At 41.5% G+C, this 25,601-nt stretch overlaps 1 protein-coding gene across 1 annotated transcript; it reads left to right on the plus strand.

The window, feature by feature from the left end:
• Positions 1 to 363: 363 nt before the first annotated feature.
• On the plus strand, positions 364 to 24,473 carry hibadha (3-hydroxyisobutyrate dehydrogenase a). The gene is made up of 8 exons (XM_079655032.1): positions 364 to 515; positions 2,221 to 2,381; positions 2,655 to 2,764; positions 2,928 to 3,049; positions 15,051 to 15,184; positions 16,920 to 16,996; positions 22,090 to 22,246; positions 22,927 to 24,473. The coding sequence occupies exons 1-8, from the start codon at positions 446 to 448 to the stop codon at positions 23,083 to 23,085; spliced, it is 990 nt and encodes a 329-aa protein (XP_079511158.1). The 5' UTR covers positions 364 to 445; the 3' UTR covers positions 23,086 to 24,473.
• The last annotated feature ends 1,128 nt before the right edge of the window (positions 24,474 to 25,601 follow it).

Here is a 25,601-nt window from a genome sequence, read left to right on the forward strand (position 1 = left end):
TCTACTACAGAAAATAACTAAATTAGTTACAAAAGTTAATTCAATCAGTTTAATAATTATCTTCTCTTGCCTCATACATTTGTAGCTAATTTGACTTACAATAATAACCCATAATTGCTATGGAGATCATCTGCTGTTTATATATAATGTCGTAACTATATAGCATTCATTACAATACAAAATATATGCTGCATAGCTAAATAATTTGTTATGAAATCTAATGATTTTACGTTTGTGTTCATTTTAAGTGGATACTGGACTTACAAAAGTGGCTAAAGGGCATTAGGCAGTAGCACAGGATGTCCCGCCTTTGCCTTCTTCTGATTGGCTGCGGAAACGTATCGAGAGCTGCGATTGGTGGAAACCGCAACTGATCATAACAGTTCGGTTGGGCTTTCCTTCCTTGACAGCTGTCACTGTACGCTGAGGTCAAGGGGAAAGAAGCATGGCTGCGATGTTTAGAGGGTCGCGAAACCTATTGTTAAGGTGGACAAAGCATGTCGACCTTGCTTTCGGTAACGTATTCGCTTATGTTGTCAGTTTCCTTGTGCCGTTTTCCCACGTGTGTTGAGGGTAAAAGGCAAGCGGAACATGCTCTGCTACAGCCTGTTAGCTAGCTAGTTAGCCAACTGAAAAAAGTGTGAATACTTACTGCTCATGCTAGTTAAGTAAGACAGTGTGGACACAATGTCCCGAGTCTGTCACCTGCTACGTTGTGTTCAGTCTGCAGTCTGTTAGGACAGTGTGCTTAATGCATAAGCATAATGAGATCTGAAGCAATAGCCAGCAGCAGCTCATTTTAATTGACCATGATCTCTTTGTTAAAGACACCTTTAGAGTCTAGATGGATGGGTAAGATATGGATTGAGCTCTTATTTTGTTAGTCTGCTCTGGATGTTGCTATTCTGAATACACCAATGTGTGTTTTTCTTTACACACATTAATTGGTAGCTTTTCTTTGCAACACAACGCCCACTCCGTCCACTCCTCCTGCCCCCCCTACAATACAACACAACTTGTTTTTTTTTTATTAGAAACAGTGAATGTGGATATAAATTGTCCTTGCTGAGACACTACTTGTAATTCGAAAACAATTGCCATGATATTATAGTTACACTGCTCCTTCCTTCACTGCATTTAACTCTGGTGTTCAAATTGTTGTGCTATGAAGTATGAACTGTTGCTTTTTATTCTTTAATGTTGTCATTGCATTGCAATGGTGTTATTTGGCTACACAAATAATTTCCCTTAATAATGGTAAAAAAAAACAGTGCTTTCTCTTTTCCCCTGATACTACCTTCATGAAGCAGACGTGGTCTTTCCCCATTCCTGTACAGAAAATTCTCAAGTCCATTGTACAGTAATAACAGCAATCACTTCAAATGGGTTACCACACTTGTGTGAACAGCAACATTAGCCATATTATTATTATTCTCTTAAAACATCATCATAACAGTACATGTTATAGAAAGATAGTAAATGTCAGCTAAATACAATGTAATGAAATAGTAAATAGTGTCATTAGTAGCAAAATATGTGGTCATCTCAATCTTTGTTATTGTTATTTCATGGATCACAACGTAGATAATTATGTTACCAGCTGATGGTGTGTCATTAGGATAACACTTATGTTAGGACAGTTAATGTAAACTTGAAGGAATAGTTTTATCTCCAGAGCAATAGCATTGTGATACAGTATAGTATATGATGATGACGAGGTTGTTACATTTACAGTAGAGATTGTTGTTTTTGCTTCACTGTCCAGGCCTAATCCTATTGCTGTGTTCTGGGTTCAGTGCCAGGATTTCCACTCTGTTTAGTACCTGTTAACCTGGCTGGACCTTGGCTGAACCAGAAGTGTTTAATAGCCTGGCCAGACTGCGCTGAAAGCTGGTCTTAAGTTACAGTAGACAGATTTGCTCTGTTGTTATTGATTGTAAATAGAGAATTTAAATCTTGAAAATATATATTTTGTCGTTTTGTATGTTGCTTTTAACTGGAATGTTTCCTGAGAGACATTAGCCATAGAAACCAAAGTTTTCCATAAGACTACTAGTAGAAAGTAGTCTCACCATCATTTTAAGTACTCCAATATTCTAATCAACTGCACTATCTTTAGTAGATAGCTACTGTGTATAACTTGTGTTTGATTTGCTTTGGGATTCTTAATTTTCTCTATATTTTCCACACATCTAATGACAACTTTGTTTTCCTCCTCAGTGTCATCGCGATCAATGGCTTCAAAAACCCCCATTGGGTTTGTTGGCCTGGGGAACATGGGCAGCCCCATGGCCAAAAACCTGCTAAGAAATGGTTATCCTGTTATTGCCACTGATGTCTTCCCTGAGTCTTGCAAGGAGCTGCAGGACATGGGTGCCCAGGTAACACTCAGTAGCACATTACATATTGACATTTAACAGAATATAACGTATACAATTCGACATTTAAACCAACAAACTTGACAATTATTGCAAGCTTTTACGAAGCACTTATTGAAACTTAATGCAGATCTTTTTAGAAGAGCTACAAAATAAATATGTGCCAACATAGAAGCCAACAGCTTCTCATAAATAAGAACTTCAACACATCCAATTTGTTAATGAATATTGTGTTGTTGATCTAATGTTTTGTGCAATTTTGACTCCAATCTTTAGGTGGTAGACTCTCCAGCAGACGTGGCAGAAAAAGCCGACCGCATCCTCACAATGCTCCCCTCTAGTCCAAATGTGATTGAAGTCTACACAGGTCCAAATGGCATCCTCAAGTAAGCATCATTTACTATTCACACATCCATGCAACCCTAATGTACCTCTTAAACAATTATAAGACAGAAACATCACAATTGCAGCATGTTAAATGTATGAACAGAGGGGCGCTTGGCCAAACATTTGCTGAAGTGTTGATGCTTTTTGTTTTGCCATCTTTAGGAAAGTGAAGAAAGGAACCCTGTTGATTGACTCCTCCACCATCGACCCTGCCGTCTCGAGAGAGATGGCCGTCGCTGCAGAGAAGATGGGTGCTGTGTTCATGGACGCTCCAGTGTCAGGAGGTAAGGTGCCAGCCACATTTGTTTCATTGTTTATCCCGTCTCTGCTAAAATGTCACAGAATCGTTCATATTCTCTGCTCTCGTGTTTCACCATGTGCAGAGCTTGGTTTTTCTACTCACACATGAAGCAGTGGAGAAACAGCTGAAGTGAAAATAGATAACGTGGTTACAAACAGACTCCATAATGAATGACATGATACCGTCATGGGAGACAGTTGTTTTGGTGTTGTAACCAGAGCTGTACCAGTTAATATTCGGTTAAAACAGATTAGTGATGCTGTTTTGCCTGCATTGTTAATCGTGAAGTGCTGCAAGTGATGTAATGAAGCGCTGGAGCCTTTTATTAGGACTGGACATTTTGCCTGACTCCTATTTTAAAAAATTGCCTTTTAAATGCTGCAGTGGTTGTCAGCAACTGGTCACATCTTAACTTGTGAGCCTACAGTTAACACACCAGTTATCATTTACTGGATGGTTACTTAACCCCTGGCATTTGCTCACGGTGTTCTTCCCCACTGTTATGGAAGAAAGAACAAATAGGGGTAACAGTCAAACCAGCTTCAAATGTGACATATTTAAATGTGCTGGGCGATGAATCTCGTTCATTTCAACGGGAAGAGTGTCTCATGTTGATTAAAAAAAGTAATTGTTAAATATTTGGAAAATAAACTCACATATTATTAAATAAACGATATTAAAATAAATATATTAAAGTTTTAAATTGGAGAATGGAATTAGCTGTTTTGGTCAAATTAGTGTTAAATAAATGTGCCTATATGCTGCACGCAAGCAGTCATCCTATATAAAAAACTGCATTATTAAAGATGTGAATGTTTTTGATTTGCTGTCTTTCGCTCTAATGTTTTTACACCTGTTAAGTCCATCTCTGCATATTCCAGATTTTGAGATCTGTGTGTACCGTAATTTTCGGACTATAAACCGCGCCTTTTTTCCCATTTTTCGACCCTGCGGCTTATATAACGGTGCGGCTAATCTATGGATTTTTACAGCTAACGGCCACTAGGGGACCTCCTAAATCTATGGATTTTACAGGTTATAGTCCACCACCTTTAACTCTATGGGCTCTATGGCCGCTCCGCGCCCCCCACCTTTAAGCGGCGGGTTCCAGCAGGAAAAGCTGGAGGCCGGAAAAGAGTGAAGACGGGTAGCGCGCAAAAGTAAAAGTGGAACCGAGAGTGGTACGAGAGACAGAACGAGAGCAAGACAGACAGACATTACGAGAGCGAGACAGTTTGTCCCCGTACCACTTGAAAACCGCTGCTGTAGATCACTGCCGGTACGTGCGCTGGGAGCGCACCGTTTAAGTTTGAAAGTTGAAAAGTTTGTGTGTCTGAAACGCTATGTGATACAGTACAGTTTACACAGCACATGTGCTGTAGCTACTATTGCACTAAATGGTAACACTTGAATACGTTATGCAAATATGCAACTTGTTTGTTGAAATGTTAATAAATGGGAGCTTCCTCAAACAGCCCTCTCTTTCCCGACAATCCCCTCTGTGCACGAACCCTTACATATGGTAATTAAACATTAAAACACCTGCGGCTTATAGTCCAGTGCGGCTTATATATGTACACATCATTCAATTTAGCTGCTGCGGCTTATATTCAGGTGCGCCTTATAGTCCGGAAATTACGGTAATTTGCTGTTTTTGCTTATTCAAGCTTTGTCTCAAGGAATCACCGGTTTTCTTTCTTTCTTTATGACTAACTGTAAAACAGTAGTTAGGCCATTAAGACTAGGTGTAGATGGCATTGTCAAAAGCAGAATCAGACTCTTAGTTGGTTCACTTGAGAATACCAATCATAGTGTTCGAGCCATGACCCCTCAGCCTTACTTCTGAACTGTCTTATTCTCTTTTGTATATCTAAACTATAGGACCTTTTGGGTTAGTGCTAGGACACGGGTTGTAATTACTGAGCGGGCCAGCCACTAGGTGCCCTCTTGAGGTTTTATTGCTGCTTTTGACCAGAGGTCTTAAAGGCAAGGTTAAGGTTTTAAGTCCTCATTATGTTGGTGCTGTCTCCCTGTGACGGCTCTTTGACAGAGCACAGGATCACCAGTCGTCCTTAATGGGCTGAGCCGCTGTGGAGAATCCCGTGTCAGAGCTTTTCATGTTGATGGAGCCGTAATGGCGGGTATCCCATGTTAGTGCCTTTCATGTCAGATAAAGAGTCATAAAGAGGAGAGAATCTGCCCTCACATGGAGTGCAGGAAAGGAGAGGAGGGAGATAAGACATGAAGGAGACACATCGCAGTAAAACTGTCCGTCTCTCTTTCTCTTTCACACACACACATTTCTTATTTTAATTCAGGATTACAGTGAAGGTATGCTACATGCTCACATTCCTGCTCGTCTGGTGACTAACTCTGATCATAACAGATTTGCCTTTTATTGCACAATCTCGAATTCATGCACAAAACGCACTCTATTCCCCGCCCTCGCCCTGACAAACACAGACTTATCCCACACTGGCATGTTTACCAGCTGGCGTCTGCAGAACAGACCCGACTGCAGTCAGTGAGATCAGAGCCTTAAGCCTGTTACTCTCCCTTAACACACACGCTGTTTACATGCTATAGACAGTTCACAGTTTGTGTGTGTGCAGTCCTCTGTGAAGGTTCTTCCTTTCCTGTCACTTAACTAAGCCTCTTTTACTAGCCTGAGATGACCAATGATTTACCTTCTACCTCTGGCCTCTGCAACTAGCTGTGCAGACACTCTTCTTTCCCACACACATGCACCCGGCACCCAGTGTCACCTTGGGACATCCTCACGTCATATTCAAAAGTGCATAAAACATTTGCTTGCCCCGAAATGTAAGGAGTATCCCGGTTTTTGATTGTTGTTTGTCTTACAAAAAAACGTATATTTAAAGATGCCACCACCTACGTCTTTAGGAATGTGATGAGCATTTGTAATAGTTTCTGACATTTCTTAGAAAGATAAATGTTTCTGATGTCTTTCAAATGCACACACTTAGACTTTCAGCCCGACTCGTGAATGGTAGTTTGTGTGTGATCTTGATGTCCCAGGCTAAACATAAGGAGACATACATTTCATGAAAGATGGTTTCAGCATGTGGCAAGAAACATGACCACCTCCCTATCCCTAGCCCACTGTCCATCTCTCTGGGTGGGATATGAGGTTACATGCTCTGTTCCAACCAGGAGATGGCACCCTACCCAAATAGGGCATTGTCATCCTCAGGAGGTTTGTGTGTATGTTTGACAACAGCTCAGCTCTGACTGTGAGTGTGACAAATAGTACTTATATATGCCATATATATATATATATATATATATATATATATATATATATCCACAAATAAATCAAATGTTACATATGAAAATAGAAATTGTCTTTAATACATAAAAGAAAAACTGGCTTATTCTCAAGCAGACACACAATGATGATACACATTAATTTATTCTATTCTTTTAACATCATTTATTATATTTGCTGAATGAACTTTATAAATATAGTCATTTTCTAATCAAAATGTATTTAGTCCACTTGGTGTGACGACACACTCGGCACAGACTTGCTGATCCCCTGTAAACTCTTGCAGACACAGTCTGCTCTTTTTGTGGTTTCTGCATTTGTTTTTAATTTAGGTTTTACTTCTAGATAAAATTAATCCTGTCGTGTATGTGTGGTGTGTGAGGTACTGTGTTTTACACAGAAATGTTTGTGTGTATTTGCATTGTGTGCGTCACTAGAGGTTTGGCATGCCAACCGTGGGATCTGAATAGTGGAGTCGCAACCCTTTTAAAAAAGATCTATCAAAAAAATTGTAACTTTCTTCTCGTGGGTATCTTGCCTGCTTTCGTTTTTGCACACTGACCAGCATCTTGGCTCTTGCCCTGCAAGACCCAGCTGTGTCCTGGTACACACACACACACACACACACACACACACACACACACACACACACACACACACACACACACACACATATCCATATAGTTTTAATCTCTGAGCAAACACTTTCCTGCATAGACACAGTTATATTAACTTAGACACTGGCTCGTCAGGCATTTGCTTGCACACACACTACTACCACTTTCTGGTCTCCTTAAAAACGTCCGCATGCAAAGTTGACCCACAACAAAACAAACTCTGATGTCACAGGCTCAGGGTGTTGGCACGGCGATGGCAAAAATAGGAGGTCTGGCTAAAAAGTGGCGGGGTCGTTAGCAGTAATTACCCAGAATGCCTGTGTTTGTGTCTGTGTGCCCATGGTGGGCTGCCACATTGCTAACGGACGATGGCTTTTAAAAGGCCCTAAAAACCTTTTCATTGTGTTGTTCCCAGCGCTGGGAAAGCCTGCTATCGGGGCAATTGAAAGCAAGAAGGAGCTGTTGTGGGACCATCGGCACTCGGGATATGTTGCTTTTTTGCGAGCTCTTATAATCCTTAGCTAACTACCTCTTTAGGCTGAGTCTCAACACCGCTCTAATCATAACCATACCACATCAACTGAAGCCTGAGTGTTGCAGTGTGTCATTTGCCGACAGTTTGAACGTCATCCTCCAGCCTGTAGGAGCTTGTTCAAACCAACGCTGGCACCAGTTTGTTCGTCACACAACACTGCCGATCCACTGCATGCCGACTGATACAGATTCCATTTCTCCCTCCAGGCAAACAGGACCTGGGGCTTCTCCCACAAAGATACTCTTCTACTATGAGTATCCCTTAACATGTAGTCAGACTTGAAATGCATTTAGTCATCATTGTATTTTTAAAAGGTTTATTCTTGCCCTTGGAAATAAGATTTTAACAAAACACTCATTTTTTTCTGGAGCTTTTATTGACATTACACTGTCTCAACTAATATTTATTCGTTAAAGCATGAACTTTGGTACTTGAAGTCAACCTCTAAATGTTCTTTTTGTCACTGTTACTTCCCTTGTATTTCTGAGCCTCACTGTGCAGAGTAATGTATGTGAAGAGTTTGAAACAGGAAACCACTTTTCATATTCATCTGATATACGAGTAAGTTTCTCTGTGCTTATTTTATATGTGAATGTAGGAGGTATGAGCACACTTTTCATCACTAGTACGGCAGCCCATCTCAGTCCACTATGTGTGATGTGTAAATCTGACTCCTTAAAGAGTTTTACATAGTTGGACTTTTGGGTAAAACCATGTTAGATATTGTTCTTACCAAGAATATACTTTTTATATATCTTTAAAGTTTTTTCACAGAATAATTTTGGTCCCAAAACAATATGATTTGTTTTGATTGGGTTAGACATTTAAATCACAGTATAACATGCTACCATTTTCTAAAAATTAGTTGATAAATGAGTGCACATCCTTTGGATAATTTATGGTGCATTAATGTTACACTGAGAACTCAGACTCTTAGATTAAATGGTTGAAAGTAGTAAATAAAGACTCAGTAGCCAGTTCAGACCAGTCCAACTAAATGTTTGCCACTGGTATGCTTGGTGAGAGGAAGCAGCGTAAGGGCTCTGAAGGCAGTTTAGTGAAGGTTAGTGGTATTTTCTGACACTGAGTTAAGGAATCATGTTGGACGGGTAGGGGGTGTTGCCGTCGCAGTCTGTCAAGTTGATGGCTGACCAGTACTAGAGAGCGTCAGTGGTCCAAAGACTAGATTAGCATAACAAGCCTCTCACTGACGGGTTCTGGTGACATAGGGGGAAAGAGGGGGGGCAGTGGGAGAAAGGGTGTAGGGCGGTAAAGTGACCAGGGATGTCGATGATGGAGGGGTGGTGAGGGGGGGGACTCTAGCCCATGCTCCAGATGGGGGGAGACCCACAGCAGCTGGGGACTGGCTCTCACATCTCTGCCCGTATGTCATCTGCTGTGTGTGCAGGCACATCGTAAGCTGGTGTATGAGCAAAACAAAAAAATCTGTCAAATGTAGCTCAAACGTCGCACTGCATGTCACTCACCCAAAAGAGAATTAGCATTCTGTCTGTATCAAAAACAGTTTCTGCACTAGAGCCGTAATAATTGGTCTGCTAACAGATTAGTCTATTGACAGATAAATAATCGGCTATAATACAAACAATTATAATCCAATAACTGTTTTAATTAAGTAAGTCTACATGTAGAAAATGGCAGGAAATGCTGTTTTCAGCATCTTGTATAGAGATTCCCTTGTTTTTTCAATTTAAATTAATACTAAACTAAATATCTTTTCAGTATTAAGTCCAACCTTTTTTCTCTAATGGAGTATTTTAATGGTGTGGTATTGTACTTTCCTTAAAAAGGTATACCATGATTTTACTTGTTGATTGAGTAGTTATAGGGAGAAAGAAGTTGCAATGAAAGAACAAAAGTCTACAAATAATTTTACCCTAACTACTTTCATAATGAAGTCACTTTTTAATGCAAAAATACCAGAAAATGCTTTTTTCAGCTTCTCAAATATGGACAATTCCTGCTTATTTTTGTATTATCATTTGAAATGGAATATCTTTAGGTTTTGGATTGACAAAACAAGACATTTAAAGACATAACCATGGACATTCAGAAACAGGGATGGATACTTTCACTACTTCCGACATTTCATGGACCAACAATTAAATACTTAGTTTAGAAAATAGGGTGCAGATTTAATTAAAAAAATTAAAAGATCTTTGAGTGCAGCTCTATTTTGCACTTCAACCGTTGGATTGTAAATGTGTTTGTGTATAACTGTTTCCTTGCCTGAGACCAACCTAATTGGGGATCATTATTAACTTGCTCCGTCGTAGATGAGTCTCATTGGGCCGGAGAAGGGATTGATCGTGGACCTTTCCTGCTCCCTTTATCCTGTGTCACCTCCCATTGACCAGCCTGTCCCCCACGGACTGGAGCAGTTACTCATGATGATGATGATGATAATGATGATAAGGGCTAGCCTAGTGGTCAATGGACAGGCATTACAAACTAAAACCTTAGGGCTGTATTAACATTAGTTTACAAGAAACTATGTTGACGCTTGAATTATCTCTTCCTTTATTTTCAAAAAAACAAACCCATTTTCTCCACTCGTGGTTCTCATGGAGCGTTTCTGTGCAGCAGTCAGTTCTCATGGCTCTGCGCTCGTTAACTGGAGCCGATAAAGAGTCTGTTTTCAACACGACGTCCGAACATTAGCAAAGTTGGCAGACAAACTGTTGAAAGTGCTGATTTCTTTTATTTAGCGATTTTGGTTTGTGCTCGTACAGTTTCACGCATTTACTTGATATCCGTTGTGCTTTTTACAGGGTCTGCTTGGGTTTTTAATTTGTTTGAGAAAAATATCTGCCCTGGGGTGTAATTATAATGGTGGGCCACATGATGCTGCGTTGTTGGCCTGTAAACATCCTACCCCCACTGGCTTACACTGCCAGCAGTCAACTCCCATTGACTCAAAGCTGTTAGGCTTCAAGTGTGAAAACTCTTTTCAGTCTGACTTATAGATTGCTGTCAGCCAAGCAAAAACATAACATGTGGATATTGTTAAGAATTTGGCAAACAATACAAAAATAATGCCAAAACCAGAGTTTGTTTACACAAACTACATTTGGACGTGAACTTAAGCGTAACCCTTAATCACTCCTGGCGTCCTCAAAGAACATTTACATTATCCCTTTAGGAAATAGGGTGTTTGGAAGAGCTCAAATTATATTGTAGGTGTTGTTTTTGCTTAAAGTGTTTCTTTGTATACTCTGCGGGGAGAAAAAAGGGTTGTGGCTCGTTGTCAAATGCGTCATTCAGTAACAAACTCTTTTTGTGTGTGTATGTGCGTTTGCAACTGAGTGTGTTGTTTGCGTAGCCTCATATTCACAAATGTAGCTTCATTTAAACCCACCACCAATAAAAAAAAAGTGCCTACTGGTTAACATGCGGCTCGTAACTCCAAGACACGGCCTCAGAAGCTCAGACTGACGTCTTATTGGCGGGCCAGCTCTGGGATCTGCACCTGTCTCTGGTACACACACACACACACTGGATCCCACACACTGATACTGCATGCACACACCAGAGACATTCTCCCTTACTTTGTACATACATGCGCCACTTCAAAAAGAGTTTAAAAGGTTATAACCTTGTCATGAATTGCTTTGGTTGATTGTGCTGTGTGTAATGAAAGAAGTGCTAATGAATTGAGTGCTCACTACAAAACCAAAGCTGTTTCTCTGATCTTCCTTTGCCATTACACAGCCAGCTTCACCCTCTCATGTTTATGGTTGGTGACTGTCGTCAAAGCCTGCTGTCAAGCATCTGTACTAATAGGGCTTGATTGCCTGCTTATTAACTTGAATCTTGTTAATTGAGGAGATCAGATGAAGGAGATGTATGTCTCCTTTTGAATTAAAGCTAACTTGCACGGGCCACACAGAATTACACTCACACACACACACACACACACACACACACACACACACACACACACACACACACACAGATATGCACATTGTGTGGTGCCTCCATACGTCATGCAGCATATTATTGGAGTGCCTTACTCTTTCAATCTACAAATTAAAAGCCACAGACTAGCTCATTAATATTCCAGCCAGCTTCAGCGTACTGTGAGAATATTTGCATTTGGTTATTTAACAGTAAGGACCAACCAGAACTTGTCCCCTGGAGCAAGATGAGAGAAAGTGACCGAGGAGAGGAGAAGTTTTTTCCCAAGGGAATTATTTCCCAAGAGGATCGCCTGCTAGACATTAGAATGATATACATGTTTTTTATCCAAATCTCAAAATGATATTACATATTTATTAAGTATTTTGTTGGCATTATATACGTAACCTCTCCGTTGAGGAAGTGTTTTCAGTATTTGCATCCCTCCTCTACTCTTTCCTCTCCATCTCTCAACCCTGTATCTTCTATCATAAGTTCCCCCCCAACCCTTCTACACACACATACACACACACACACACACACACACACACACACACACACACACACACACACACACACACACACACACACACACACACACACACACACACACACACACACACACACACCTTGTCTCCCCCCTAGGGGGCGTTGTGTAGTTGTGCAGTGCTAACGATCCCGGACTGTCACTCCCGCTGGGATGGATGAGCCGGCGGGCCCGGCGCTCAGGAAGCCTCATTAGGATTCCTCTTTAATCCGTCTCTGACAGGACCAGTCCGAGAACGGGATGTCCCCTCACACACACACACTTACACACACGCGGTAGAAGCATAGCCACTACATAGACACCGCATAGACATCACAGAATAACACACAAACACAAATGCACTTTAGCCCATGCACAATGAACAGACTCACTGACACCCCCAGCACACACATTGTTATGCTAATGATTTGTTATTCTTCCACCAACAAGGATCTTCCATCATCCCGGTGTCACTGCCTATAGAAATCCACTACAGATCATAAGAGCTTATTATGGGTGATTAGTTAATTTGAGGGAGGGAGAGTTGGGGGGGACGCTGGGAGGTAGGAAGAGAAAGATCGTTTTCCTTCTCTGCTGTCATCTCTAAAACTCTCTTGCTCTCTCTCTCTCTCTCTTGCTCTCCTTCTTTCTCTCCTTAGCAAAATATATTGATCAGCACGTTGACTGTGTTATCAATAATCTCCTCTTTAGTCGTCCACAAACAGTGATCTCCACTAATGAACCAGCACAGTTGTCACACTGCTCTTTCTGTGGGTCCGTGTGTGTTTGTGTGTTGATGTGTATTTGCCTGTTAGAGAGAACACAAGCCTGAAGAATGAAAACTAGTAAAGGAAATAAGAAGTGATAAGATGTATTGAACTTTTACATCTCTCTGTAAGTAAGATAAACTCTAATCGACTGTATCATTATTTATATGATTATTGATACATTTATAAGAATGCGAAAGTCGAGAAAAGTGTTATGACTACTTCCGCCGTGTGTATCACAACTAACTTCAACTGTTTGGCCAAACAAACAGTAACATCGCCATAAATCTGAGCAGTCTGTCACCAAAAGAAACTGTCCTTATATTACACTAAAATAGACTAAGTCAGGCATATAAATGACATTAAAAAAGACAACAGAAAGTCACAGAAAGGATCAGAGTCTATCATGTCTAGGGTCTGTGAACCATATGTGTGTATGATGGGTGTGTGTGGCGGCCTGATGTTAAGCGTGTGTTTGCCGTGGTCCATCGGCCGCAGCGTGGGCTTCGTTATGTGGCCCTAATGACCTGCTGACAGCTCAGCACTGACACACACACACACACACACACACACACACACACACACACACACACACACACACACACACACACACACACACAGTGTAGTGGCATCATACACTTGACAACAGAAGAGCCAATTAAAGAAGGGGGAGGAAAAAGAGATGTATGTTTATGTTTATGGATCATAGTAATATACAGTGAGTCTCCTCTCCTCGCCTCCCATATCCTTTCCCCTTATTTCCTCTCCCCTTATTTCCACTCCTCTTTTTTCCTCTCCCCCCCCTCTTCCCCCCTTTTTCCCTCTCCCCTCCTCCTCTCCTCTCCTCCCCTTTCCTCTGCAGTAAAGTCTATAATGTGACTTCAGCTGTTTTGTCCCTGGTAATTCCCTTTTTAATTATTAACACTGACATTATTAGGCTTTCACTATTAAGAGCCCTTTCATTAGAGCCAGACGACACCCTAAAGAGACATTTGAACTCTCTCTCTCTCTCGCTCTCTCTCTGCCTTCCCTTTTCTTCCTTTCCTTTCCACTATGCATGCAGAGTCACAGTCTTTTTACTTCACTACTTTTCTAAGTATTGTGTTTGAGATCCGAATGATATTACATTGTTGTCCCTGTGTGAGTTTGTGTATACATTATGTGTGTACCAGCTGTGCTTTGTGTTAATGTTTGGAGTTATTCAATAAAGCATGCAAGGGACACTGTCATTGCACAGGAGACTCAGGCCTGCTGGGTCGAGCCCACTCTGAAAGGGGTTAGTTCTGCATTAAGGACCCTGTGGGGTGGGCAGAGGAGGGGGGTGAGGTTGCCTCCCACAACATGGCACGCTCCTTAAGCCATCAGGCACGGTGAGGGACGTCTAATTGAACATGATAAAGTGTAAAGTTAATTACCCCTCACGCCTGTCACTGATACCCCCATGAGGGGGGCTGGCCTTAGGCACAGCTGTTGGTGTGTGTGTGTGAGACAGAGAGAGTAAGGGTGACAGGACAAAAGGCAAAGGCTCCCACGAGGGTTGTGCAGAGGATGATGGCAACAATCGGCTTTTAAAGATACCTCAGTCCCTCTGGTGCTCGACTACTTAACACGCCTGTCCCACTATGAGTCCAACACACACACACACACACACACACACACACACACACACACACACACACAGTACACATTTGACCTTTTACACACTGTTGTTAGTGTTGAAACAGTCAAGTGGCTGATGTATTCTGTTCTTTTGTGTGGCAAATCTATACATTTTACTTGGATACACCTGTTTACTTAGGCTCAAACTGCGGCTGCACTATTTTTATTTGTCACGTTTAACTCACTCTTTAACCTTGTATAAAAGTTTCTAGTGTGTTGCAGGCAGAGCTGTTCATCTTTCAAGACAAATGGTATTCATGCTACACTTGGGCATTAGCAGCATTTTATTTTTTGTTTAGTATTTCTCAATCCTCAGTTAATTAAAAAATAACAAGTTTAAGTTATACAAAAAGAAATAGGCTGTCTGATAGATCAATGAAATTGGTAGGCAGTTCAAACAATAATGCTTAATACAACTTTGACTTGGTGTGTAGGATTGTCCTCATTGTATCTTAATCTATGTTTGTAGAAAAACATATTTTAAAGTTGTGAATCAAGTCAGAATATTAATTCTTACACAAATCAATTTTCCCTCCAACACTATTTTCAGGTCCACAGGTCTGGGTCGTACTATTTCCGAGCCAGGGGATGGACATGATGAATGTGTGTACTCAAGCACAGCGTGTGTTCTCCTGAGTTAACATCAGCACAGTTTGAACATGTGTTCTGCGTTCAGGTGTCGGCGCTGCCAGCTTGGCCAAACTGACCTTCATGGTGGGGGGAGCGGAGGAGGAATACAACGCTGCGCAGGAGCTGCTCACCTGCATGGGAGCCAATGTTGTCTACTGTGGAGGGGTTGGCACTGGACAGGTAAAGACTAATGCATGCTAACACACACACACACACACACACACACACACACACACACACACACACACACACACACACACACACACACACACACATACACACACATACACTCTCACACATACACTCTCACACACACATACACTCTCACACACACACTGCCTTGTTTCAGTAACTTAAACACATACTGTACTTTATATAAGAACTTACTCCTTTCCATGATTTGCGTCTTTTCATTGATTACATTATATTTTATTTATTTAATTAACCTGTTAAGCCCTGAGCCTGTTTTCAGGTGTCATGCTCGAAAATGCTATGTCCAAAACAAATGACTCTAACTTAACTTCTAAAAGGGTTATATGAATAATTTATTTTATCAAAGCAAGGTTACATCTGTGAGTTGGATGTAGAAGTGTCAGAATTAATATAGATGTTTCTGTGTCAGAGTAAACTCAGATGGAACATAGTAAAAAAAGGTAAATTCTTACCTCTGCCTAAAAAAAACCATTACTTATAGTGAAAACCACCCTTGAATGATGGGTTAGTAAACTAAAAGCTTTAGGAATACAAAGTATAACATATAATAAGTACCCTGTATCAAGATTCAGGCAAAACAAGTGAAATTTGACCTTTTTAGAGAGATTTAGCAAAAGAAAGTCCAGGCGGACTGACCTTTGGGCACATTTTGGCACATTTGGATACCATCAGTGCCATTTGACCTTTTTCAGGTACCATACTGTAAAAATAATGTTATTATCACTATAGGTAATCATTCCATCCAAATACAAGTGTTTTTATAAAAAAATTAATACTTTTTTTTTTTTTTTAATAGGTATTTCTTTTTTATCCTATGTATTGATTTTGTCTTCCTTTATTTTACCGGAAGGGATCATTTCATTGTGTTTTTATTTTTGATTAGCTTTTACTGCTGTGTCTCTTAAAGTGTTTTTTGTTTTGTTTTATTTGATGCTGCATGTAAAACTCTGGTTGTGTTTGTGCTGCCCCTGATGCAAGAAAAGTGCTATACAAATAAAGCTTATTATTATAAAAATAAACAACTAATGGTTTGTGTATTTAAATATATAAAATGCACTATAATATTGTTCATTTTTCAATTTTAAATGACAGTCCATTATTCTACCATCTTTCCTTTAACATAATAAAAAAGGAATCTTAAGCAGTTTGAATATCACACTTTCAAATCAAATCAAGTTTTATTTATATAGCACATTTTTAAAATGATTTTTGGTCGAGCCAAAGTGTTGTACATACAATAAAAATACTTTACAATAAAAACACTTTACAACAAATACAACGGCACAAATACAAAAAATAAAAAATCACACACAGGGAAATGTCAGGAGTCGTGCTCTGCTCAGACTAGAAGGCCAGAGAGAAGAAGTGAGTTTTAAGTGTTGATTTAAAAACCAGGGTCTGAGCCGGCCTCACATGGAGGGGCAGAGTGTTCCAGAGCCTAGGGCCAGCTGCTGCGAATGCTCGGTGCCCTTTAACTTTTGAAAATTATTTAAAAAATAACTAATCCAGGAATTGTCATGCTAGATGTCTGAGTGAAATATCTTTGTAGGCAGCCATTTCATTGGCACATTCACAAGTCTATAGTATCTGAGTATGATGTACCTTTTTAAATGTATTCACATCCTGTATTACATGTTGTCTTGGAAACCTCATTATACACACAATAAAAGTGCCTGTTCTGTTTTAATTGAATCTTCTGTAGGCCGCTAAGATCTGCAACAACATGCTCCTGGCCATCGGGATGATTGGGACCGCAGAGACAATGAACCTTGGCATCAGGTACAGTCGGCCGATGCTGCGCTAAGCTGCTTCCTGCCTGTTATCCTAAAGGGAAAAGCAAGGATGAAGATAGATTTACATGGGAAAGGTTAATGTAGCTGTAACACTTTGCAGCAGAGCAGAGACATTCTGACACAGGGACACCTCTGATTGGGCTATTAAAAATGGATATACCTTACTTCAACTTATACCACCTAAGCTGTTAAATGGAAAATGAGATAGTAATCACAATATGTTGCTCGTGCAGACCAGTGAGGTGTAACTTCATGTCAAAACCAGCTGTTCAGTAGATCCAGTGGGCTTCCTTTTTCTTGTTGAGGGACGTGGAGCAGTATACTTTTCCTCAAACAAAATCAAGATATTTGTTTATAAGCCGTACAATCACCATGTTCTTCGAGGTGGCACGTTTGAGGGTCCCTCATTTTGACCACGCATGATATTGGCCCTTTGATATAGCTGTCTATAAAAGCAATTGCTAAACCAGTAGTGTGTGTGTGTGTGTGTGTGTGTGTGTGTGTGTGTGTGTGTGTGTGTGTGTGTGTGTGTGTGTGTGTGTGTGTGTGTGTGTGTGTGTGTGTGTGTGTGTGTGTGTGTGTGTGTGTGTGTGTGTGTGTGTGTGTGTGTGTGTGTGTGTGTGTGTGTGTGTGTGTGTGTGTGTGTGTTTGTTTTATGGAAGTGCAAAGGGGTCAGCCCAACCCCGATTGGGGGCTGCCTATGCTGGAGAGAGATGGATGAGGGGGCGGAGCCAAAGATTCTGATTTACATCTACTGATTGAGCTCTCACCAGTATCCTGTCACAAGCCTGTCATTGAACACCGCCTAGATATCCCATCATTCATCATGGCACAAAGGCTGACAATGATGGGATATGAAGTCTTCTGAATTAAACCAAATCATTTGGATATGACCTAAAATATGTGGCTCATCGAAGGATTCAAAAGTATCTTAACATCCAAATCAATCAATCGTTGGTTAAATTGTTAGGAAATTAAGTCTACACATCAGTTATTCTTCACATGAATGAGTTAACCTGAGCATCACAATAGTTTTTTTGACCTCACAAATGTGAATTTATAATCTACTTTATTATTACACATCCCCTGCCAATAATAGACGGTTCCCTCTGTTTAGTGTGTAACTATTATGCATTGTTTGTGTGTGTCTGTGTGTGTGTGTACGTGCGTGCGTGCATGTACGCGAATTGCTCTTCTCACAGTGCAGCTGTGTTAGTACCGCTGATTTATCTGTGCTGAGACAGAGGAGGAAAATTGGCATGAGCAGTCGCACATAAATCCCCCCACTAGGCCTCTGAAATATGGAGGCATTAAGGGAGCAACACAGATTTACACATTGCCACACTGTCTCTGATACACACACACACACACACACACACACACACACACACACACTTTGACACACAGATCCACAGACACTGAAGACAGCAGTTTTCTAGCAAACTGCGACAGACTGTGCACATCATTGTAACATACTGTATGCCAATGAATAAAAGGATACGAATACTAACTACGGCATCCTTTCACTTTGATTGTGAATTATTTTTTACATGCAAACTGACCCTTCAGTTATTCAGTTATGATTGTGTGTGTGCATACATGCATGGTCTGTGTGTGGGTTTCCATGTTTCCCCCCCTTCTTACTAACCAATCTCTGGGGCTTTATTATGGGGTTTGACAAAGACTGTCATCGTTTAGAGAGAGCCCACACCCGTAAATCTCCCATGCTGCATTGCGGCCCTGCCTCTTATGCAGAGAGGGCGCTCTCTTAGCCGTATATGTACACAGACACACACACACACACACACACACACACACACACACACACACACACACACACACACACACACACACACACGACACAGTCACACACAAAGGAGACCGAACACTCACAGCCAATTTACAGGAAAATGGCAATAACATTTTATCATGCTGGACTTGGGCCTGATAGAGCTGCCCTTTCTCGAATATGTGTATGAGTGTGTGTGTTTCTCCCCACCTATACACACACACACACACACACACACACACACACACACACACACACACACACACACACACACACACACACACACTTTGACACATTCATGTACAGTTCTGATCGTGGAGCTAATTTGTTGATCTCAGATGGAAGCTTGGGCCGTCTCCAACAGAGCGTGACGTTCTTTTAGTGCAAGGAATGGCCACGCATGACAATTATGAGCACACACACACACACACACACACACACACACACACACACACACACACACTCCCCAGCCCGCATACACAGCCTATTATTTGCCGTCCTTCTCGATTGGCTTTTTTTCCCCCATTCCTGTTTTCTGTACCTCCTCATTTTTATTCTTTCCTTTTAATCCCTTCATTTCTCCTCTGTCTGCCATAATTCTTGTACGCAGCCAACCAGTCAGTGGTAGAGGGGGGGTGAAAAGCTGCAGAGAGTAGCGGAGAGACGGGCAGCAGTGATTTTAATGATGCACATGAAGATGAAAGGAGAGGAAAAAGAGAAGAGAGGAAACTGGCCCAGGAAGGGATATGAGGCTTTTTACGGTTCACCTTGCACATGTGTACCTGCACTCATTCATGCATAAAGACAAGCAGTCACAACTAGGGACACACATATTTGCTCTTTTATTCTTTTATGAGGAAGACAACAGGCGGCTCTAAGGGCATAACAACAAAACCCTTTGTGTTGAGAGACAGAAATAGGTTTGCCACAGGACACACAGATGCACATCTCTCCCCCCCTTTTAATGAATTGTGAGCATATGTTCCGATGCAGATTAAAGTTGGGTGATAAACGCGCTTGTTGCCTCTATAAATGGGATGGTAAATGGTTGTGTGTGTGTATATGTGCTCGTTAGCTCTGTAATGTAATAATAAATTGGGCACGGGTTGGCTTCCTCTCCTGTGGCATCAAACGAGGACGAGAAGCTAATCGCAATGAAACAGACCGTTAATATCAGGGCTGCAAATGAACTCCACCTGCTAGAGCCCGCCAGCACATCAACACCCTCCTCTCTTTTCTTCATCTCTCTCCCTCTCACTCTCACATTTCTTTAATGTGCAGCGGCATCGCACAGCAACACGTTTGTTTCCCCGTTTGGGTCTTTGTGTGTTTATCCATGTCAATCTTGTTAAAGCGTGACATGTCCTCTTCTCCACGCAAATTACCACAGGCGAGGAACAACACCACTGCGTCAGCTAATAACCACGGCGGTGTGTGTAAGTGGCTGTGCGGGTCTGCGTGTGTGATGGGAGCAGGAGGGGAACTTCATTGATTTATCGTTAACAGAGGACAACAGCTCCCCGTCAGCGTCTCTGGTCGCTATAACAAACGATCTGTGCGCTCGGACGCGCTTTATTGTAGCTCAGCCAGTAACCTTTTCAGCTGCTGACCCAGAACGCAGGGAGGGGCTGCCTGCTTGTGTGTGCGTGTGGAGAGATGGGGGGGGGGGTTTGTGCGCGATGTCAAACATATGTCCCCTAGAGTCCTCAGACAGGGAGGTGTCAGCGGGGAAGACGAGGGGGAGGAAGAGGAGAGAAGGCGGAGGAGATGAGAGGCAGGATGGCGAGGGATGCTTCAGACGGAAACTAAAAAAGCCATCATGAGCGAGACTGACATTAACAAATTGCAAGCTAAAACACATGTTAACTAACACACACGCATATGCACGCACGAGGCGGCACTCATACCACATTTCCAAAACTGTTGGTTAAAAAAACACAGGACACAAAAGAGACGAAAGGGTAAGGGAGGAGGGAGAGACATGGAGAGTGTAAACGCAATCCCCATTCTTAATTAGTTAGTAGACAGCTAATAAAAACTGTGGTAGTAATGGCAGAATGAGTGAGGGAGGGAGGGCAGGAGGGAGGGAGGGAGGCTGCTGGCCTTAAGGACCTATGATGGTTTAATAGTCAAATTGAGAGCAGAAAAGAGTTACAGGCCTGTAAGTAACAGTGAAGTGAGGCAGCCAGGGCTTGATGTGGTCCGCTTTACACTGGCCTTTAAACCGTTAATACACAAAAGCTGCACTACACAGACCGACACAGACGCTACAGTTACACCCTCTTCCCTGTAATGGTTGGCACTTTGTTTCACTCCCTGCTTCTGTCTGTCTTTTTGCTTTTTGCATATCATAGCCTGGAGACTTGCATATGAAAGTGGGTTGCTGCAAAATGGGGCAGAAGAAGTAAGAGCGTCCTTCTATACGTGACAGCGAGGTTTATGGCTCCCCTGTGCTGCTTAACCACTTCTCCTCCTCTTTCTTTCATGAAAGAGAGATGATGAAGGATAGATGTGCTGGTAAACATCAATACTGCATTAGCCAGCATTACAAAGCCTTCAGCCATTAACACTGAGGAATGGTCACAGCCTAGCATAAGGTTCAATGGGGGTCACCACGATCACCAGCCGCCCCACACCCATCTTTTTCCGTGTTGCTATTTTGCTCGGTTTTGAAAATGGATTCAATAATCGCTGAATCGTCTGTCCCATTTTCTTACTAGTTTATTAGTATGTTTTTGTGTATACTCGTTAGGGACATTCATTAGTACAGAATAACAGTGACTTCTAGAAGTGTCCAACGTGTCACACTTGTAGCTAAAGATAATTTCCAACACAAGTTCCTTGATGGGCATTGGTAGTTTAGGTAATCATTAAATGACTGTACATGACACACTTCAAACACAAGGACAATGGCAGTACACAGATAATGACTAGTTGGTGTCTACAGCTCTGGTCAATGTTTAACCACACCTTGAAAGCTGAAGAAAACTCTAAAATACTAAATACTAAAAATGCTCAATTTGGTCGAGCTATAGGTAGCACAATCCAGAGGGTTGAGCCTTTAATCGAGGATGCAGTTTGTGTAAAGGAAGTCTGACAGTGTTAACACAATTTTGTTCTGATATGCACTAAAACCAGCATAGCAAGTAAAAGAAAGACTCAGGGCTCAATCAGAGCATTTTGCAACAGCGTTATGAACATAATTTGAATATTGTACGCCTATAATCACACATAAATGTTGATGTTACCATGCATTAAGAACCAACTGACCCCTTCTCCTCCTTTCCCAGACTGGGTTTGGACCCCAAGCTGCTGGCAAAGATCCTCAACATGTCTTCAGGTCGTTGCTGGTCCAGTGATACGTACAATCCAGCCCCTGGCGTCATGGAGGGAGTCCCCTCTGCCAACAACTACCAGGGGGGCTTTGGAACCACACTAATGGCCAAGGTACCTGTCCCCTGTCTTTAAGTCACTTTCTTTTAAATTAAGTCTTGATTAAGCTTATTTTCTTCATTATTTTTTTTATAATAAAAGGCTTCTTAGGTAGATCAAACATTTCAAAAACACAAATTATATTAAAATAAAACAAAGTCCCAAATCTTCATATTTTGTTGAAGCTGGATTTTTTTTTCCAGGATAATAACCTTAATGGTTAATAATTTATCAAAGTTGTTAGAATCTAATGTAGTCCTGATCGACTAATTATTTTAGCAACTGCTAATTTGCCCTTTTTCTTTTCTTTTTGTCTGTTTTTTGTCAATCTCTTTCTCTCAATCTCAACCCTGTCATTTATTTTGTGTCACTTTTAACTGCTCTTTTGTCTGTGTGTGATACTCCCACTCTCCTCCTCACCATCCCATCTGTGACTTATTGTGCGCCACTTCATTTTACTGTCACTGCATTAGCTCTTCTGTATGGGTCAGTCTGTGCCTGTGTATTATTTAGCGCATCTGGGGGTCGTTTAATACACTTGCAATGTGTGCTCTGCATACATAAGCCTGGGAAGTTAAATTAGCTCACCAAACTTCTGATAAAATAAGAATATTTATTTGATCAGCCTAGATATACAGAAATAGATTCTACTATGTTAGTGTAAAAACCCTGCCTCTCTTTCTCCGTCTATCTAGGATCTTGGTTTGGCTCAAAACACTGCCACCAACACTAAGACACCCATCCCTCTGGGTTCCCTCGCCCACCAGATCTTCAGAGTCATGTGCGCCCGCGGCTATGCTAACAAGGACTTCTCATCCGTCTTCCAATTCCTACGCGAGGAGGAAGGACAGTGAATGGAGGGGGATCACAGTTAACTGTGATGTGACCATACATAAACACACATACAGACACATACACACACATACACACACATATACACACACTACAACCACAAACCCCAGTGCCCCTTATCCCACTATGCTCAGGAGAGACGAAGGCCTTGCCCTCCGGCGCAGATCTGCGCTCCAATTAACATACTGTATGTCGGCCCATGTCCGCTCATAGCATTAGCTGAATCATATTTTCAATTCACGACTCTCCCCCTGCATGGGGGAAATGCTAAAACTGACCTTAGATCAGTATCTAGAGAAAAAGCAACTATCTTCCCAGTCAGGGCGGAGAGTGGAAAATGAGAAGTAGGATGATGCACTGAAGGCTTATATATACCATTCAAATAATATGTGGATTTTCAAGATGATTGATAATTAATAACTGCATGATTGTTCAAAGTTAAGGTGTTCTTTTGTTGGGTTTGTGCTGCTTATTGCCTGTTACCCAAATGACCTCTGGCCTGTCATTGCTAAATAAAAGAGGACAGAAAAGAAAAGAAAGCTACAGTAAGGATTCACATAGTGATGGACTTTTCATTGAAGAGACAGTGCAAGAGAGTGCAGAGTTAAAGGTACCCCATTTCTATTGGGAGAAGAGAAAATCCCATATTCTCAATATGTAAGGTAACCAAAGCTAGCCACACCATGGGCTCAAAGTTCACTTGTTTTGTTACATTTGTCTGTTTATGGCAGGGAGGTTGATGTCATTCAATCACCTCCTCGTCACGTGAGTCATCCTGCCAGCTTAAACTTGTATTTGTTGATTTCATTTTTCAGTCATCCAGTTTATTTTTCACGTTTCATTTTGTAACAACATTTGCATCAGCCCTCACTGGATAGACCACTCAACTTCTGCATTACAACTTTAAATACTGTGATATATACCTGGTTATTTTTGCACTGTGTGCATCGCAGTGCGATGTGCCGGGCCATTTTGATACAGTTACAGAATCTTTCAAACTTACCTCAACCGTCTACATCTGATTATCGAGCCACTCAAGTATTATTTTGTGACCAACACTGTTTGAACTATCTACTCTTCACTACAAAATGTTGTTCTCATTGTCAAGCACTTTCTCTCGCCAGGTTTGACTTTGAATATCTCTCCTCTCTTTCTCTCTGTCTCTCAACTTGTACGACATCCATGTAAAGTGTAAGCGAGGAACATTTCCTCCCTGCTCTAAACAAATGTACATAATGTATATTTCATATTGTTGCGTAGTATTGAAGAGGAATCTAAACGGACTGTCACTTTTGTAGTAAAATTCATTAATAGTGTTCACGGTTTGTCTTTGCTCTGTTAAACAGATCCTCAGTCACGCTGTAACCTAAAATAAAAGATGTTCTGTGTATTGGCTGTTTGTCTGGTTTTGTAAGATTAGTGCTGCATGTTGCTGAAGAAGTAGTGCTATCTGTCAAGTTATTGACATAGGTGAACAAAGAATAACCTTTGAGAGTGACTCTGCGGCCATTTTACTTTTAAATGAATGAGAACATAAACATCCAAATAGTTAGAATCAACACGTTCTCACTCCCAACCCGTTACATATTGACGGACGGTCAGGGCCCCTCCCCGTCGCACTATTACGTACAGGGTACCCCTTCAGTGGCGTTTTCTCCTGGAGGCCAAGGGAAGCCAGGCTTCCCCTGTTTTTTCAGATTGTAGTTATAATTTTAATCAATAAATAAAAACACTTCGTTTAGTTTCGGAAATTCTATGTTGTGTGTTTTGCTGCCGGCCCGTCTCTCCCCCATTCTCATTGAGTATTTTACAAAGAGCGCAACAGCTCCCCTAGATGTTATGGTGAAACAGTAGATTGCACTCTCTGTTGCGAGAGGAGGCCAGGCGAAATTGGCTTCCCTTGGTGAAAAAAAATGGAGGGATTGACCAATCAGACAAGGCTCACGTCATGCCCCTGCCAACCGCTGCCAACCTGGTGATTGGTCAGGGCCATGCCAAGGGAAGCCAGAGGCGGCTGGCTTCCCTTGCCTCACAATCCAATCAAATTGCATCAACTGAGTGTTGCAGTGACGCGTCCTGAAACCCGGAAGTAAGCAGCGCTCGGTTTACCTCGACAAAAAAGCAATGGGATTTCTCCACAAGGTTTTGGAAAATAGCTCGAAATAAGGTCAGTGGAAAACGAACCTGTTAGATAAATGCACGTTTTGTTCAGTCGGATAATATCCACATGTCGACTCTACTTTTATAATTTTTGAATCATAAATCTAATCGATAGAAGATAGATAGCGTCACTGCACCACTCTCACCGCCGTTAGAAAGTAGCAAGCAACTGAAGGAAGTGCAATTATGGAGGGTGGAGATTTGGAGTATTTAATAAAAAAATAATTGTACTAAACTTCCGCTACAGCAGCAACAACAAATACAATCTGATGACAGGCCAATGCCCAAACTGGAGCTGTGTACAGCGAGGAACAAAGGAGCGAATCGGACGTAAAACGTTAAAGGTCTGATTTAGTTT

The sequence above is a fragment of the Notothenia rossii genome (genome assembly GCF_949606895.1).
Source record: "Notothenia rossii genome assembly, chromosome: 10".
Lineage (NCBI taxonomy): Eukaryota > Metazoa > Chordata > Actinopteri > Perciformes > Nototheniidae > Notothenia > Notothenia rossii.